This window comes from Cryptomeria japonica, chromosome 3 (assembly GCF_030272615.1).
Source record: "Cryptomeria japonica chromosome 3, Sugi_1.0, whole genome shotgun sequence".
In the NCBI taxonomy this organism is placed as follows: Eukaryota; Viridiplantae; Streptophyta; class Pinopsida; order Cupressales; family Cupressaceae; genus Cryptomeria; species Cryptomeria japonica.
Genome location: NC_081407.1, coordinates 560,225,540 through 560,245,363, shown reverse-complemented (window position 1 = coordinate 560,245,363; position 19,824 = coordinate 560,225,540). Strand labels below are relative to the sequence as shown.

Here is a 19,824-nt window from a genome sequence, read left to right as displayed (position 1 = left end):
TTGGACAAAATCTTGTAAACAGAATTACAAAGACTAATAGGTCTAAACTTATTGAGAGAGTCAGCTCCAGCAATCTTCGGAATCAGAACAATGAAGGTCGCATTCAATTCTTTTAAAAGCCTTCTAAAACCAAAGAATTCTTTAACTCCTTTACAGATATCATTCTCCACAATATGCCAAAAGGAATGGAAAAAGAACATTGGAAAACCATCCGGACCAGGAGACTTGTCTCCTTGAAAAGAGAACACCGCCTTTTTGATTTCCTGACTAGAAGGTATTCGAGAGAGGTATTTGTTGTCTTCCTCAGTTAAGGTAGAAGGAATAGCCTGCAAAAGTAGGTTTTGATTACTGACATCAAGGTCATCCACTTCTCCCAATAGGTTGCTAAAATAATCCAGAACTTCCTTTCTTATTTCCTTATCATCTAATAAAATTCCCCTATTACGGGATAACTTGGAAATCCTGTTTGCCGCCCTGTGCTTTAGAGCAGTTAAATGAAAAAACCGGGTATTTTTATCACCTTCCTTCAAATACAAGGCTCTAGATCTTTGTCTCCGGAAAGTCTCTTCATTAGAAATAATAGTGTGGTATTTAGATAGCAAACCATTTTCCACAGATCTCAAATCTTCTAAAAGCCCGTCCTCTTGGATTTTATCTTGAACTTCTTTTATTTCAGTTTTAATTTTGGCTTTACTTTTGAATATATCCCCAAAAGTCTCTTTGTTCCAAATTTTGATTTTAGCCTTTATAATATTGAGCTTTTTGGCTATTCTAAATAAAGTCGTTCCCTCAACCTCAGAACTCCACCAATCCGCCACACAAACTTCCAGAGACGGATGGGATAACCAAGCTTTTTCAAATCTAAAAGGGAAATTTCTCTTAGCAGAAAAAGAATTGGCAGTAAAAGAAATAGGGTAATGATCAGAACCAATCTTAATAATAGACGCCAAAGAACAACTATATTTAGATAGCCACTCAGGAGAAATTAAGGTTCTGTCTAACTTAACTTAATAAGATCAGCTCCAATTCTTCTATTAGTCCAGGTATAGTTGATCCCTTGGAGATCCACATCCATAAGAGCTTGATCATTGATGAAATCCATAAGATCTTGTTTACCATCAAGCTGCAAGGGGAGGCCCCCCATCTTCTCTTCCTCTTTTAGCGGAGTATTGAAATCTCCCATTATTATCCAGCTTTTATCAGCAAAATTTAGTCCGTCTTCTGCAAAGCTTCTCCAATATTTAAATCTACCAGCTTTGGTATTAGGCACATAGACATTAGTGACAACCCAAACAAAGTTATCCTTGATATGCTCAAGCAGCACAGAATTCCTATTGATTTCAGAAATGATTTCCTTACCTTTAATAGTATTTTGGTTCCAAAAAATCGTTGTTCCTCCAGAGGCTCCCTCCAAACTAGTTCCTATAACTCCGTTATTTTTAAATATTCTAATCCTTTCCACTTTCTCCTTACACATCTTAGTTTCCTGAACAAGGACCACATCCGGCTTATGATCTCTTATGATATTACGTAACACATCCTGCTTATGAGGGGCATTCATCCCTCTTATATTCCAGGAAATTATCTTCATACTTTAACCGGGGATAGAGCTGACTCGATGGAGCATTGTGTTCCATCAGCACGGTTCTTCCAACTTTCCTGTTCCCTTTGATGTTTTAGAGAAGGTCTCCCCTGCTTTTTGTTTTGGTTTCCCACATCTGCATTTTTCTTATTCTTGCTTCTAGTTGAGATACCTCCATTGGGTCCTTCCTTATTCCATTTTCCATCTTTAGTACTGAGAGTCCTAAGATTTCCCTCCAGGGCCGCCATTTCCACACTATTAGAAGGGGTTTTGCATTGAAGCGACTATGGGCTTCCATTGGTTAATAACAAAAAAGGTTCAAAATCAGAAATGTTGTAATCCTGCGCTTCATTGAAGTCTTCCACGTTTGCTTTTGTATACGATGAAGCAGAGGCATCGTCATTGGAATTCTCCTCTACTTTCTCCTGACTGACAGGCCCTCCCTTCTGGTCCTCTGGATCATGTATTTGTGTATTTACCTCTATCCTTTGCTCTTCTTCCTTAGTGCTTTCTAATTGATTATTAGAACAGGCACAAGCGGGTTTTTCATTATTACTATTCGCATCCTTCTTCGCCTCATTTTCCAACTCAATCGCTTCCTTATCAGGAACACACTCTACTGATGGATCTTCTCCCTTGTATTTCATTTGCCATTTCTGCTTCAAGCTGCTATCACTCTTACTATTCTTACTCTTCTTAAGCGGACAAGATTTTGCCCAATGCCTCGATTTTTTGCAATGAAAACAAGCAAACAAAAGCGATTTATATTCAATCGCTTGGGTCCATTTCCCTAATTTAGATATAATCTCAATAGATTGGGGCATATCCGTCATTTGATTAACATTAACACATATACGGGCAAAAACCAACCTTGATTTAGCTGCAGTCATTGGATCGATCGAGAGAAGTTCTCCAAAAGAACTTGCTATCCCCTTGAAGACTTCCTCATTCTGAAACTCCAACAGAAGACCCGGGAGGCGCATCCACACAGGCGCCAACACAAAAAAGGACTCATCAAGAGAAAGGTTTGGAGCCCATTTCTGTAAAGCCAAAGTTGACCTGTCGAACATCCATGGTCCTTCACATAGAGCTTTATTCATATCTTCTGCAGAATTAAAAGAAAAGGAAAAAAACCCTTAGGCAAAGCCGCCACATCCACTTGACCCTTGAGAACCCATTTCCTCCTTATAAAATTCCTAACAACATCAAAGTTAGGCCTAAAACCAGCAAACCTTCCAACTAATGTCATAGCTAATCCAGAGACAGTGAGATCAACCAGCTTATCCGGAACAGAAATAGCGATAACCCCTGTTGCGGGATCAGAAATATTTTTAACTTCCGGAACCCTGATTTTACCAACGATTTCACTCCAAAAAGCGAAGACCATTTTTTTTCCTTACCCCTATCATGTGGGTCCCCGATTTTGGAATCTTTGTCTTCCACCGATTTGACTATTTCCTTGTCCCCTTCAGTACCTTGGGATGCTTGGAAACCAGCCTGATTGCCAGTTTCACCCACAGAAAGACTTCCGCCATTCCCAGATTTGAAAGACTTCTGCAATCACCAAGAATTCCGCCATTCCCAGATTTGAAATTTGAAATTCCCGCTCGCCATTCTCCTTGCCGCTCCACTGCCATCATGTTTTAAGTTGAGAATAGATATGGCCACATATTTTGCACACCATGTTCAGTTCACTCACTCAACTTGCTAATGCAAAAGATTGGCACGTAAATTGAGTGGATGAAATGATTCTAAATAGAGAACTAATGAGATTTAAATGTTTGTGACTTATCAACATATGTTATAAGCCATCTTAAAGTCCTTATGAAAGTGAGAGTAGTTAAATGTAACTTTTGCAATTTCAAAATTTTATGCTTTTATTTACTCCAATTTTTAAAATTTGATTTATACTTTTATTTTACATTCCTTTGCTTCTAAACTTAAAATATAAAGAAAAAGTAAACAACATTTTATCATGAACTTGAATTGTTTTTTAAATAATTTAACACTACATAGTGTTGTGACCTTTTCACACATCGCCCCATTAAAATGGGGACCCCCTCTTTTGCTTTTGTTTTGCCTGTTCTTCTCTCTGCTTTAGGGTTTTGAATTAAATGAGTGAGTCATCTGGATTAGGGTTAAGCTTTAGGAGTTGCCTTTTGATATTTTCAGGCCGAAGTCCAGTCCAATTTTGACAGATTATTAAGCACCCTCGCATTGATTGCAATTTTGAAATAAGATGAGCCTGCCAGGAAGTCAAGTTTGTGTCAGGATGGGTCCAGTTAAGATTTTGAGGGCACATTCAAGTTATGATTAAGTGTTAACATTTCAATGATTGAATTATGCAATTTTGTCCAGGTGAATTTTGACCAAATTTTTTGAAGGTTTACTAACTTGCCCCTGGCCTTGGGGATGACCTAATTTTGCCTTGTCAAGTGATTTGAAGACCTAATTTTTGATATTTTGGCCTGTAGAGGTGAAATTGCTCCTGTCCCTCACCCAGGGACCAGGGCGAAAATGATATTTAGTGCATATTGGTTATTGACTTGTTTAAATTGTTTTGTGCAGGGTTTCTAGGAGGACAAATTGGACGTAAGTTGAATATTTTGAAGATTTTGAAGACTCAAAAATGATGAATTTTAAAGTTTGAGACCAAATCGCTCTTGTCCTTTACTCAGGGACCAGGGCGAAATGGTTTACTTAGGGCATTTTGGGCCTTAGTTGATCAAATTGAAGCATCAGGAACACAATGAAAGATGAAATGAGCATGAAGGAGTATCCGGACTTCGTTGTTGGCAACGAAAGATTGAGTTTTGGGCTTAACTAGACAAAATCGCTCCTGTCCCTCACTGAAGGACCGGAGCTTGTTTTTCAAAGTTACACTGTCCTTACAGGACCAAGACATTTTTTTGATTGGAAGAGGTCAAGGAGGGCACGTTTTGTCCATTGAATATAATTTGAGCGACCAACTAACAAGGAAATATGCTAAAATGACAAGGATCGCTCCTGTCCCTCACTGAAGGACCGGAGCTTGAATTCCAAACTTACGTTGTCCACACAAGAGTTAAGTGATTTTGCGATTTAAGGAGGTCAGGAGAAGAATGCTTTGTTCATTGAATATAACTTGAGCCGTCTGCGAAGTTGAAAATCAACCCAAATTGGCTAAGGCGCTCCTGTCCTTGACCAAGGGACCAGAGCGAAATATTCAAGAGTACCTAATTCTAAGAGGCCACTTTCGTTTCAAACATTCAAGATGGAGTAAGCAACGACATTTTACGCCTTGAAGACAATTTGATATCAATATGATTGAGGATTTGCGCCATGGACTAAAGTTCGCTCCTGTCCTTCACTGGAGGACTAGGGCGATTTCTATTAAACTAGTCATTTCCTTCCAAAACCATATCAAGGCGAAGTCATGCAAGGTCCAAAATGTCTTTAGGAAGACGATGGATAAGGAGTTAACGTCAAAAGTCGACAATTTTAAGCTCAAGTATAAAATTCGCTCCTGTCCTTCACTGGAGGACCAGGGCGATAATCTTTCGAGGAGCTCATTTTGTCTTGGAAGGCAAGTTAAACATGCATAGAACAAACAAGGATGATCCTTGCCTACCTCGCAAATTGACTTGGCAATTAAAAAGACAAGGATCAAGGACAAAAGGACCAAATCGCTCCTGTCCCTCACCAAGGGACTAGGGCGAAAAACACACTAGCCAACCTTCCTCTCCAAATTCGGACGAATCCAAGTCAAGACGCAAGGTCAAAGTGATGTTTAAAAGGTTTCGCGGAGGAATGAAGTGACAAAGGCCATCAAGTTGATAAAAAAATGGCTGGGGCGCTCCTGTCCCTCTCCAAAGGACCAGAGCGAAATGTTCAATATGCCTAATAGCCTAACGATTAAAATACCATTTCTCATTTTCACGACTTAAGATAAAATGGGGAAAGCATGTGTTGTGCCTTAAAGGTAATTCAAGGACGATGAGATCAAGAATTTGCACAATCAACTAAATAGCGCTCCTGTCCTTCACTCAAGGACCAGGGCGAAAATGCTTTTAAATGCACTCATTTCAAAGATCGGATAAATTGAACTCGAAATTCTAAGTAAAAATGCCATCTTGGACGTCAGAAATGAGATCTTGGACGTAAAAAACAAGAAGTGTGAGGTCCGAAGGGTATAGGCGCTCCTATCCCTCTCTAAGGGACCAGAGCGATCTTGTTAATATCTATTGTTTTCCATGCTTGGGCGCCAATATCATTCAAAGTGCATTAAATGCCAGTTTCGCTAAAACTCCAAGATATTTTGAAATTAAATTGGCATTTAATGAGAGCGCCTAACATTTATTAATTGGTTTTAGCCTTTTAAGAAATTGAAATTTAATTGCAAAGGTATTTAATTAATTAATTATTAAATTAAGTGAAGGGAGTGCGCTTGGGGTTTTATTTTAAATATTTTAACAAAGGTCGGCCTCCTCTTTATTTAATTTTTGTTTATTCTAGGTTTATTTTCCAAGTCGGCCTATTGGAAATTGCCAAGATGAGCGCCTATATAGTGGAGGGGTGTTGAGCGATTTTAATCCATCATTCATTCATTTGTTCAAATGCGATTTGGAGAAGCCATAGGAGGTGCGAATCTTGATCCAAGGAGAGGTGCGAAATCTCATCCAAGGAGAAGGGCAAATTTTGATCCAAAGAGTAGGTGCGATTTTTCAATCCAAGGAGAAGTGCGAGCTTTGCTAGAGGTTAGAGGAGGAGCGAATTTTCCTCAAGGCGTTGAAGGCTAAGGGTGGTGAAATTGCTAGAGGAAGCTCACGTTGAAGACTTCGATCCACATTTTTTTTTGGCCTAGCAAACTTGCTTATTTTTTGCATCTTTTTAGAGCTAGTTCTCAAAGAAAGGTATCACGATGGCGACCCCAAAGGCAGGAGCATCCACCAGTCGTCCAGCCCTTATGAAGGAAGATCAAAAGAATGAAGAATTGGAGACCAAGATCGTGTCGAAGTGGAGCAACATTGGAGATACCAACTTGGGAAACTTCAGTGTGAAGAAGTTTCGAGAGGTCCCTTACATTGGGAAGCCATCACCTGTCGCAAGGAGAATAATTGAGAGTGGCATCATCAAGGCGGCCGGCTTCCCTCCAACTGTCCAGTGCCATGAGCTGATGATCGAGTGTGCCCGCCATTATGACCCACAGTCAAGATCGATCGTGTCCAAGGAAGGAAACACTTTGGCTTATCTTTCAGATGAGGCTATCAGTGAAGCTCTCCATCTGCCAGAACATAAAGACATGATTTACAAAAGCTTGGAAGGAGCTAGATCCGTGTACGAAGATGATCCAGATACTTGCTTGAGCATCATCAACAAGAATTGGCTACTCAAAAGTCGTCCTCGCCTGAGCAAAATTCCCAACACACCACATAGGATCGACTTCCAGGAGGAGTACAGAGATTTGATAACCTTACTCAATCGAGTTACAGGGGCTCCTCAAGCCTTCTATTTTGAGAAGTGGATGTTTTTCTTCATCCAAGTGATAGTTCAAGGAAAAGGAACAATCCATTGGGCTAGAATTATTAGCCATTGCTTGGACGTACAGTTGAGAAGACTGAAAGCTACTAAATCCTTCCACATGAGCTCATACATCATATATGCCTTGATCAGGAGTTTTGAATATGCAGGACTACCTCACAGAGGATCGATTGGAAGAGGACCTGGAGAAGTCAGAGCTTGTGACTCTTATGTTCATTTGCATCATCCACCTGGGAATAATTACAAGTTAGTCAATGATACTTTCACAATGAATATCACCAGGACACTGCAAGGCGGGATTCATAATCGGCTATCTCAGGATTCACAAGAACTTGTAAAGAGGTATGGTGCTTGGTTTATCCAATTCCAGAAGTTTACATATATTAGAGTTCATGGGTGTCTTTCACCTCCATATATGTTGCCAAAATATCCAACAGACAGGATAGTACTACTTGAGGTGACTAGGCAGTTGGCAACTTATGCGAAGGCATTCAGACACCGGCATGGAAATGGGATTCCTGTACCTATCATACTAGGAAATTCAGTTGAGGTATGTCCTAATGTTCCAGCTTTAGATGATGCAGAAAGGGAGTTGGCCTTATATTCATTTTCATTCTTTTCATTGAGAGAGAATTTTGATCCTTATGGACATATAGAGGAGACAGTTGGTAGAAAGTACAAGCATGAATGTCAGGTAGAAGACTTTTGGATGAATCTCTCAGATGATTTAGAAGTGAAAAGAAAGATGCATTCCAGATTGCCTTTGGATTTCATCAGGAAATGCAAAGTTTACAGAGTGGCCGATCAAGCTCAGGACAGTGGCAGGCACCTCCAATCCTCTTATGATAGAGAGGACAAGGCAGTAAAGATAGATTGGAATGAACCTGAGGTTGTGGACTTGAAGACTTTGATGGCTCCAATTTTGTCCTGTACTCGCAGATGGGTTGATGTGCAACATCAAAAGTTGAGAGAGCAAAATATATCAATGACTTTTACTTTGGAGGAAAGGTCGGCAGAAGGAACAAGCGTAAGTGAGGGCCATCCTCATCCTAGAAGTACAAGCGAAGGCAATCCTCACCCCAGAAGCGTAAGTGAAGGCAATCCCCATCATAGAGGTGCGAAGAGGAAGGAAAGACCTGAGAAAAGAGAATCTTCCAAGAAGAAGCAAGAGGCCAATCGAGATCGCTCATTCGGCACATCTTCTCGACAGGAGAAGAGGACACTTGAAGTTGAGGAATCTATGGAGTCAATGGTTCAGAATGATAAACCTGAAGAAGGATAGGCATCTCAACGTTCATCGAGTCAATCTCCCCAAGTCAATGAGCTACATGAAGACCAGAATGACGATGAAGCGACGTCTCCTCTCCGGAAAGAAGAGTCGCTACCTAAAGAAATACAAGTTAGAGAGACAAGGTCCACCATTCCAGATTGGTTGAAAGAGAGACAAACAAGGGTGATTGTGATCGAAGACGAAGATAATGTGATTGATTTAGATAGCCTTGTTGGAGATTCTCAGGGAGTAACAGAAAAGAAGAAGGCCACCAAAATGTCCAAGATGATCAGAGATGAAACAGGGTCCAGGAAGTTGCAGATAGCTACACCGGCAGTGGACAAATATGAAGGTGAGATCCTTGCAGAAGAATATGATGTAGAAACCGTTGAGCTTGGTCCACTCACCACCGAGCAGGGATTGGATGAGGCAACTGATTCATTTGAGGCACTTAAAGATAAACTTAAGGAAGAGATGGAAAAGAGTAGAAAACTTGAGAGAGAGGTCGGTGCTTGGAGAGGCTACTTTAGCCACCTCAGTCAGCCTTTGGGACGTCAGGATCCAGTCGTATCTCCCATGCAAGCACTTCCCCTTGAATCAGTTGGTGAAGCGAAGAAAGTTAAGAGCTTGGTCCAGCTTATGAACTCTTGGATTGACAAATCCCATACAGTTACCATTGAGTTTGCAACAAGAATGATGCAGACCGTTCATCGGGCTATCCAGGTCCTTGAGATCATCCACAACCTAATGATAACAGTAGCCGCCTTTGCTCATACTAAAGATGTTATCATTCTTGTTCTTCAAGTAATCAGGCAAACACCAAGAAAGATCTTAGCACAAGAAAAGATAATAGATGGAGGAGCTCATAATTTACTCCAGTGGTCTACTTTACTCCAGATGAAGGAAGTTCTCTTCGAGGACACTAGCACCAAATGCAATCAAGTAGAGGAGGTCATCCATCCGATCCAGGACAGGGTGTTTGGGGTTTTATGTACTATTCTTGGCAGAAGGATCGAAGTTGAGACAAATGTGGATCTTCAAGAATTAGAAGAAAGGGTCAAAGTCATCTTTTGCAAGGATGAGAATGTGATTACAGATGAGCAAAGAGATCAAATGTTTGCTACTATGCTCCTGATTGAGAAAATTAAGGAACTCGAACCTGAATGGGATGCAGCTCTTCTCAAGGCCTTTGATCAGATTATTCACTTGGAGGAACGAATGAGGAATCTTCCTGAGATTCCTATTGCTAAGATCGAAGGAATCGGTCCAGATTCATTGCATATGCTAAAAAGGAGCATTGGAAAGGGAATAAGGTTCTAGAAGAGAGGTTGTTATAGATGACATGGCACCTTAATTGTCACTGGTCTATGTTTCCTAGATTTTTGTGCCAAATTAAATATTTGGCTATGCATTTAATATTGTGCAATAAAAAGGGAACTTTGTAATGAAACCCTTATTAGGGTTTAGGTGTCAAAATCTCAACCATTGATCTTCTTTTGATCTGGGCCGTTCATTGTAATTGAGGATGCTATATATACCCTCACTCATTTTCATTTTGTAATTAGAAATTAGAGATTAGAGAGAAAATAAGAAATAGTTAGAAGTTTAGAGCTTTTGGAGAGAAGAAAGTTATTTTTGTAGAAAGATTGAGCATTGAAGAAGGAATTTCAAGCAATTGTTGTCTATTTTGGCTTTGAGATCAATAAAATATTGAAGTTATGATGTTTTATTGCAATTCTTGTGGCTATCTTCATGGTTGTTCGTTTTCTTGAATCATTCTCAGTCGAAGTAGTATTTAAGTTTGAAGGACTAAGTGTTGGGCTTGATTTTGGTGAGATTCACGTTCCAAACCACTAGCTTCTTACTGATTGTGGGAACGCCTTGCGTGGTCAACTGGAGATACTTGAATTACTTAAACCTTCAATCGTCATTGAGCTTTGGATATGTGCCTTTGTGGTAGTGTCCATGATCCTTGATGAATTGAAAAATCATTTGTTACCTTAGAAGATCGCATCAATTTCAGTTAGGTTGTTATTTCATGGCAATATTGAAATTGGTAGAATCTTGCCAAGTCTAGCCTACATTGGTCATTCATAGGATTAGATTAGAATTTATCCCTTGCAAACTCTACCTTTTGATCTTTTTGAGAACTTGTTAGTTTTAGGAAATTCCTGTTCCTGTAAATCGGAGGACGTAAGGCCCTGTAAATCGGAGGACGTAAGGCCCCTTGATGAAACAGCATTCACAACGACCACTGGTGCTTATCCACACGTAGAGACCCTACATAAAAGAACATTGGAGTCACCCTGATTGATCCTTTTTGCGACATCTTCAGCAATCAGAGGCTTTACTCAAGAGAGGATAAGGTACCTTTAGGTATTTTATTCTGTGTTTGATAGTGTACAAAATACACGTCAACACATAGGCAGTTGAGACTCAATGTGTTTGACATACAATCAACTTGAGACAACTTATGAAGGTCTTTAAGATGTTGTGCTCCATGAAAATTAGCAACCATTGGGGGCATGGAGGCAATCAAATACAAGGGCCCTAAAGGTCAAAGCACTAGTCCTAGAAGATGATTGGTGTGCTCATGTAGAATATGAGTTTAGTTTCACTAAGCCTATCGTGAGGAACATCAAATTCAGTCATATGGATCAGCTATGTTTAAGCAAGAAATATGACAGCATTGACTACACGATAGAAAAACTAAGGGTAATAATAGCAGCTAAAGAGAAAGACTCTTTCAAAACATTTTCCAAGCAAGTGTAAAGAATTATTCTTGAATGATGGAACAAAATGACCACCCCACTGATCTTGTTTTTACTTTGACCCCTAATGATCTATAATTTCATAAAACAGTTTGTAGAAACTAAAAATCACTGAATTTTATTTGCTACTCTTGATAGAACCTGTCTGAAAAGAAAGTTGGTTGTGCAAAAATAGAGACACAACAACATCCAAATAAACAAACAAACATATGTTACTCCAATTTTACCCTAGAAAACTCCAAAAAGACGAAAAACCAGCTGGTCGTCGCCAAATAGCATGTATTAGATTAGAATCAACCTTTGAACTACTATCCCCCAATTGACGCCAATAGGTGTGGATCCCCGAGACTTCACTATAGATCAGTCTTCAAAGGAACTCCCATCCATCCCTGGGGAAGTCAAGTAATACCTAGGTTTCCCTCATGTTAAATTTAATGATCAGATTAGATAGAAGATAATTCAATCAATAATGCACAGCATGTACCCTGGGAAAACCTTCCAACTTGAAGGTGAAAAACCCAGCAACAAATGTCTTTTATTATATTAGACAAGATATCAAGATGTCTTTTACAAAAAACACTTCACTCCTTGAAGCTAGATGAAAGATGCAATTCCCATTAAATGAAATGCAATCTGCTGTGTGTGACTATCCTTCTAAGATGATTCACGAACTGCTGAATGTATGTGCTATAAATGGTATTCGATCTGCTGTAGATGGTTATCGAACTGCTGAAGGTGTATATTCGATTCAATGCCTTTGGAGGGAGAGAGAACCGATCTATACGTACCCATACGTGGGTGTCTTCAAGCAACACGTCTTCTGATCAAAAGTTGGCTCTACTCCAATTGATGTGACTTTCTCCAAGGGTGGCGGGTTATATAATTAGTTATGTTTTATTAACATGTTGTCCTCATTTTTGTTTTCAAAAATGAAGGACCATTACATGAAATTTTTGTGAAAAAATGAAAAAAAAATTACTCTATGGCACGCTTCCCAAGGCAAAATTTCAACTAATCCTTGGACTGGCTTAATCTTCAATCCATCCTCGAACTACGTTTCAAATTCCATCAAATTCTGGGTTTGTTTGCTATGTATTTCCTTCAGTCGGGTTTTAAAACCCCGACTGCAAGTGGAGAATTTTCTTCAAACTGCAAGTTTTAATGATATTCATTGTTTTGGTCTTTGTAGGGGAATTTTTGACTTATTACATGTGCACTTTTATTTAAAAGATGTTACTTGTAATTTGTTTTAAATTTCCCCTTTGTTGTTTTTATCTTTTTTATTGTTTTTAGTCTTGTTTAGTTAAAACAGGGATTTTTTGGCTCAATTACAAGTAAACTTGCAGTTTGGTCTAAAAACCCCTACTTTAATGGTTTTCACATGTAATAGAGATTTTAAATCCCCATTACATATGTGCAAGTATTTCTAACTTGTTGTAGGGGTTTTATTTCCCCTTTTACAAGTGCATAAAACTTGCATCTCTCTCCAAAAATCCCGATTTTGCCTTGTTAGTGAAAATGTGACAATTTTAAACTTGCACTTTGGTCTAAAAAACCCAATTTTGCTCATAAAGTGCATTTTTGACATTTTAAACTTGCTATTTGGCCAAAAAATCCCGATTTAGCCTAACATGTTGAAAAAGTGAAATTTTAAACTTGTTATATCTTCTAAAAAAACCCGATTTTCATTGTTTCATGCATTTTAAACTTGCTATTTGTTCCAAAAAACCCGAATTGCAAGGAAAAACGGTTTTTTTGAGGATTTTTAGCAAATTTTTGTGGAGATTTTTTGGGAGATAGAAGGCGTTTTGGATTCCTCCCTATTTTTATGCATTTTCAAACACCTTTCACGCCACATGGAGGTTAAGATTGCTGGTTTTTAGCTTTATAACAGCAGCCACGTTTTTTCAAAAAACCACGTTTTTTTGCCATTTGGAATGCCACGAATCAGCAACGTTATGAATCGTTTTGGCTTGGTATGCTAAGGCGTTGAGGTTAGAAAGAGTCTTGGCCATTTTCCATGCCATTTCTCATGCATTTGCTGCCACGTTTTTTAGTTTTGGGCATTTTTTCAAAAACGTGGCTAGGGTTTTGGAATATGGTTAATTTCTTTTTAAGAGATATTCTTCTTTATTTCAAAGATTAATCATCTTGTTGAAGAGGCATTTTCAGTTTGAAGCAAGGTTTGATTTCTTTTCTTTCTTTGTTTCATTTTCTTGTTTTCTTGTTTTCAAATATGTTGGTTCTTCCCCAAAAAATCGGTTTTGTGAGAGAGATTTTCCCCTTTGTAAAGCAATTTTAGAATTGCATTGTTCTTCCCCGTTTTCCCTCTTTACTTGTAATCGGGATTTGAAAATAATTGTTCTTCCCTTACGGATAAAAGATTTAACCATCTTTTGTTGAAATTCCAAGTTGCAAAGATGAAAAAATACTCATCCTGTCAAAATCGGGTTTCTAGAACCGGATTACATGTTGAAAGTTCTTCTCATTTTCTTGAAGATGATCTTCCCAAAATCTTTTCATATTCATTCCCATCATCCGTACATACCATTTCATCCACTCATTTCACACCTTCATTCATTTTCCCCATTTAAAAGTCTACCTGCTGTCAGCCATCCAGAACCCGAAATTGGTCCAAAATGCACTCAAAAAACACTTGAAAATGAGTTCTAAAGGTCCAATTACAAGTGCAAACTTGTAGTTACCCATTACACATATGAAGTTGCATGTTTGTTCCCCACAATTTCAAGTTAATGCTCTTGTTTTTCCCACACATGTAATGCAACTTCCAAAACCCGAAATGCACTTGTGAGCCCATTTTTGCATCAATTTATCTCTTCCCTTGTCAGTCCGATTTGCACACACGACCTACCAAATCAATGAATTAAGGCATGGGCCTTATTTTGCAAGCGGATTTCAAGATTGGAGGATGATACAAAGAAGAGATACAATAAGAATTCATGGTTGAGAGCATAGAATGCTTTCAAGACAAAGATGGTCATGACATAAAAAGAGGAAGGCCGCCCGTTCCCTCTTGAAAAGCTAGCACCACCCCAAGCAAGAAGACAAGGATGCAAGTTCCCGTTCCAGTTCAAGATGTCTTTACCAATCCAGAATACTTAAGGTTTTAGCATCCTGAAGCGACATGAAGATCATCACAGACAAAAGATGATGCAGTTAGAGTCGTGTCTTTAGACATATGGAATAGTTTTAGTTATGCATTTGTAATTTTGTTTTGACAAGTTACATGTAAAAGTGTTTTTTGTAAAATGCAAGTTACACATTACTTGCACTTTTGTAATTACATGTAAGGCAACTACAAGTTGTGTCCAATTAGGACTGTAGTTGGAATAAGTCTTAGTTATTTAAGTCTTAATTAGCTTTTGAACAAGTCTAGGTGGTTGAGAGATTTTCTCAAGTTAGTTGGGATCCTCCCACCTTTTTCTCAAAGCTCCTCTTCTATAAATACTTGAGGGGTCTATTGTAATAGATATCTTTTGGGAAAGCAAGCAAAAACTCTGCCAAATTTACAGCAAGAAGTCTTTGAGCTTATGTATGTGAATTGAAGGTTTTGAAGAATAATAAAGAAGGATTACTCAAGTTTTGAGTCTTTGAGCTACAAGTTTGAGTTTGATTCTTTTTATTTATTCTATGCAAAGTGTTTCTAAAGGAGCTTAGTCCAATCTGATTTGAAGTCTTTGAGCTGCAAGTAGAGAAGATTAATTAAAATAGGAAACTCTCTTGAAAGAGCAGCAAGTCTTTGAGCTTGCGTCTATTCTTGAGGAAAATTACTGTTTGATAAGAAATAGCAGCAAGTCTTTGAGCTTGCATTAGTTCTTGTCTTTGTGTTGAAAGAATAGATTATTTCAGTCTTTGAGCTGTTATCTTTTATTCGTTGTAAAATTTAGTATAGCAAAAGGTAGATAGGACTTCCAATAGTCAAGTCTTTGAGCTCGATATTGCTGTCCCGTCCCGAAGGAAGTGACGGAAGTCTTTGCGCTTTCAGGAAACTTCATTTTCTTTCTCTTATTTCACTTAAAAGTGGTTATTGCTGTTATTCAATCGCTATCATTTTCTGTGAAGAGAAAAGGATATTGTCTTTCTTGAAAAAAGAAGAAAGATTGCTGTCCCATCCTATTTTATTTTCCAAGTTGTAGTTAGATAGGGGGAGCCTTCCCTTAATTAGGAGAGTTTTTACTCGTGTGCTGTGGTTGAAACCACAATTTTGTATATTTCCCCAAGTGTACAAAATTTTCAACCAACATAACAAACCGCTCCATTAAATTGCAAATATAAAATATGAAAGTCAGCATGAAATATATTATTTAAATCGGTGTACATAAATGTCTAAGGCCAATAGGCCACTTAGACATTTATGTTGGCCTGAAGGAATCCGACTGATGCTATATAACATTAACACCTCAACCTTCTTGAGGATCGTTCAGGACCCCCTTCACATGAACAAGCCAATAAATCAGAAAAATGTAAACATTTTGAAGAGAAACTAAATCATTCCTTTGTTGATTTTTCTTCCACAATTGAGAAGAACTCTTTATATCGTATGTGTTACTTGTTTATTTGCCTCTAGCAATGGATTATTGCTTTCTTGACACTCAAAAATTATGTCGTTCCCTGCCATCCCCAAATCTTTGTCCAGTCCCCCTCCCCAAATGGTTGAGGCCAGGGGATCACAAGATTGCATAAGGGATTAGATCTTTCACTGCTTTGTTGATGTGAGTTAAGACAGATCAAGGAGATTAGCGTATCCAAGCACCAATTGTTCAAGTTCCCAATCTCATGGGTCCTTCATATATGGTCTTGAACATTCCTCTTGTGCTTCCTCCTCTTCCACACTATTCAAACTACCCTAGTGCATAAAGCCAAATTCCCCACCCTAAGACTTCAAACTAACCATTAGCTATATCAGGTCCATTGTTAGACTACACGGACATGTCGAAAATGAAAAAGAAAAAAATCCAGAAGTTGGCTTGGTGGTGACTGGGGAACTGATAATAGAGATGTGGTACAAAAATAACAATAAGTCTATAAGAGATTTAATAGACTTAAAACCAAAGAGAGGAAAGGAGGGAATGAAAGTGGGACTGTGTTCACTGAAAAGGTTGTAGCCAATGTGCCAAAAGCCCAGAAATCAGATCACACTTCTGCAGATGAATCCTTCAACTAGTATGCACTGGGGATTATTAGGGAAGAATGATAGAAGTTTACACAAGAACTAATAAAATTGAAGATGAAAAAAAATTCCTCTTCCAAACCTAGTACTTCCACCCCGAGGTTTACAGCATTATACTAGGTTAAAGATGGGCCCATAACAGATTCTATAGCTAGGACATATGTGAAATAGACTATTAGTAATAAGCATGCTGATTTCAGGATATAGATGATAACTCTTAACTGCGCTTGTTGATTTAGACTTATATTTAGCATGTTGAAATGTATACTGTATCCTGATTCGGGATCATGTTTTCTGATCAAATTGGTGGGGCAACCTTATAAGTTTTTGTTCGCAAGTATGATGGGTGTATGACCTTTGGAATGATAAGTGTCAAAGATTATACAGTGATAGAAGTAAAGCAATTAATCTGATCAGAATAAAACAGAACTTTTCAAAATTAAAATAAACAACACAACAGTGTTCTCCAAGATCTCAGACAAAGTTGGTTTCAAAAATTGTAATATTTCGGTATGACATAAACTTTAAGGACTGTAATTTTCCTGAAAAAAGAAAATGTGTAGGAAGGTAACGTGATTTTTTACAAAAAAATTGCCTTCTCTAAACTAGAACATTGGTTTGCAAATAAGCACAATAGAAGCAGCGATCTGTATAGATGGATGGAATATTTGACAGCTTATTGGAAAACACAAATGCATGTATATGTACCTCCTTTGCAAAACATAGCTATATGCTTTTGCAATGAAGGAAGCTTTCAATTACAATCAAATTTATAACTAAACGTATTCTAGCCAAAAGATGGTGAAATATTAAGCAGCCAACAAAATAGAAAACACGAGTATCCAAAACACAACATTTGTGAACTTACTTCTTTCAGTGTGATAAGAATCTCCCTCAGTGCAGTAGGTGCAACGGCATCATGTGAAATTAATTTCTGGAGGCATGAAAGGCCTATGACACTCAGTTTAACGGACTTGACTTCACAAGCTAGCAAAAATATCCGCAGTATGTCATCATTCTGTGTAATCTCACTGGGATCAGAAAGTAACCGAAGCTGCAAAACAATCCCCACAGAAATTTTACATTGTGAACAAACCCCACAAAATATTGACATAATCGATGCAGGAAATAAAAATGACTATGTTAAGTATTAATCTAGGTTAGAATAGAGTTATGAAACTAATCCAGCACATACTGCATCAATGTTAGGACCAATCGTAAATTTCTAGAAAGAAAAAGTATAAATCCAAACATCGATGTTGTTTGGTTGTACCCTGAAACTTGATCAATCACAGTTTGTCTATGAGAAGAACAATCTATCTAGGAACAAAAATGTCTCGATAGGAGTGACGTGGAATTGTAAACCAAAGCAGTTAATTTTCAAAGATAAGGTTTCGATCTCAAGCATTGTGGGTGCCTTCACATAGTTAAACCTATTTTAAAAAGCATTAATCGTATGAACTTGACACTAGGTAGACTGACAAACTGCAGAAATTCATAGGTAAGATGAGTTTCAACATTGTGTAACTCGTTGAAAATTTGTGGTTTAGTGAACTTACTATATCCTCTGTAGGAAGCTCAAATCAGATGACCAGTAAACATTATCAACTTGTTGGAAAGAGCAAAAACCATTAGATTGGATCCTTTTGTAAAATTATAGTGGCTTCTGGTTTCTACATTGTAAGATTTCATGTTCTTTTCAATGTATTTTATGGATAACATTGTCGAAGTAGCAAGCGAATCTCATGCACACAACAAAGAAAATGATGCAAGAGTACACAACACAATTGAGCAAAACAACTGTCTGCCGGGCTTTGATCTAGTGGTTGAGTGCTCGTGTGTGTGAGTGTTGAAGTTGGGAATTCATAAGGAATCTTTTGGAGAAAAGGAAGACGGATCTCACAGCTCTACTGAATTTCAACAGAAAGGAGCATTGTCCCAATAATTGTGACTATCCTGATGATGATCACAGAGTGTGATCCAAAATGTCAATTTTAAAATAATTACACAGTTTTCTCCAAAATTCTTCAGTAAATCATTAAATTAACAGCAGAGCAATATAACTGCAGGGGAATTGAACTACGACCAGTTGATCGTTTTAACCATTATCACCAATCCAGCACCTTATACTAAATTTAGGGTTCAAAGCTTAAAATGTCCTCTGGCTCCACAAGAATGCACTAAAGGAGCCTGATGATTAGTGTTTTAAGTAAATGTTAGGCAACCCAATTCAGATGAAAACATTGTATTTGCTCATTTTTTTCACCGGGCCACGGCATCAGGTAATTACAGTGAAATAAATGAAATGCAATAAGATTAAACATATCGAACAACAGATTCAAATGCAAATTTCAATATATGAAAAATGCACCTTTAATATAGCGTGCTCGGCTCCGTCCTTTACAGCTGGATATTTTCTTCTGGCTTCAGCTGAGAGGGCGCGTAAATCAGATTCCAGTACGGCCATAAAAGCCATTGAGAGATCTGAAGAGCGCAATTTCTGGATCCTAAGTTTGAAGAATATATGGATCTTAAATCAGCTCCGCCAGTTTACCACGACGAATTGTTGCTTCTCGTTCGCAAATCTAAAAACAGATACAGCCCGTTAATGAAACATTTTTCCTGTTTTCCTCACACCGGCAACTTATTTGGCCAAAATGTCACTTTTTTAATTTAGATGAGAACATTTTATGGTGCTGTAGTGGAAAGTTTTTTTGCGAGCAGACATTCTCTTAATTTGTCATTTAGAAAAATAATTATTTTTCGATCGTTTGTTTGGTATTTTAAATTTTAAGAAAATTGTATATTTGTAAAGGAATATGAACTTTTTTAAAAGTACTGTCTAGTTAGTTTTTGTGTTCATTTGAGAGAATTAGAATGTAGAATAAAATGTAATTTGTTATTTAATAAATTTTTATTTTTTTAATTTTAAGAAAATTGTATATTTGTAAAGGAATATGAACTTTTCAAAAAGTATTATCATTAGTTTGTTTTTGTGTGTTTATTTGAGAGATTTAAAGATAGAATAAAATGTAAATAAATAGATGTAGTTATGGTTATCATAAAAAGTAAATGATATCAAAAATATTTTGTTGAAATTGTAAAAACTTAATGGTAAATTTTAAGAGACGACAGGAATGTTAGATGTAGGACAATATGTTTTACAATGCTTCATCATTTAAATAGTTAATTATGACTATGGGTAAGAGGAAGATTTTTAAAAAATTAAAAGATATAACCCAAGATTTATAATAATCATAATGATATACATATTTTTTCTATATACTAATGTAACTTTAAAGGTTAACTCCACTCTTCACTTTGAATTTTTTCGTAAATCAATATATTTGCTTATGTCATGTTGACAAACAACACAATTATGATTCATGACAACAACAACGTAATCCACATTTTATAGTATCAAGTTTTAACATCATAAATAATTGTACTTAATAATTGTTATCAAATTGATTTTATTTAAATTATTAAA

The 19,824-nt window shown here is 37.5% G+C and overlaps 1 protein-coding gene across 1 annotated transcript in view; it reads right to left on the bottom strand.

The window, feature by feature from the left end:
- LOC131029908 (uncharacterized) overlaps positions 1 to 19,002 on the bottom strand; it is a 296,098-nt gene extending 277,096 nt beyond the window's left edge. Inside the window, exons 1-2 of the mRNA XM_057960581.2 lie at positions 18,706 to 19,002; positions 17,203 to 17,388 (exon numbers count right to left, since the gene is read on the bottom strand). Coding sequence (XP_057816564.2) covers positions 17,203 to 17,388; positions 18,706 to 18,810 — 291 coding nt within the window. The 5' untranslated portion in view covers positions 18,811 to 19,002. The remainder of the gene's footprint in view (positions 1 to 17,202; positions 17,389 to 18,705) is intronic.
- Between the last annotated feature and the right edge of the window lie 822 nt (positions 19,003 to 19,824).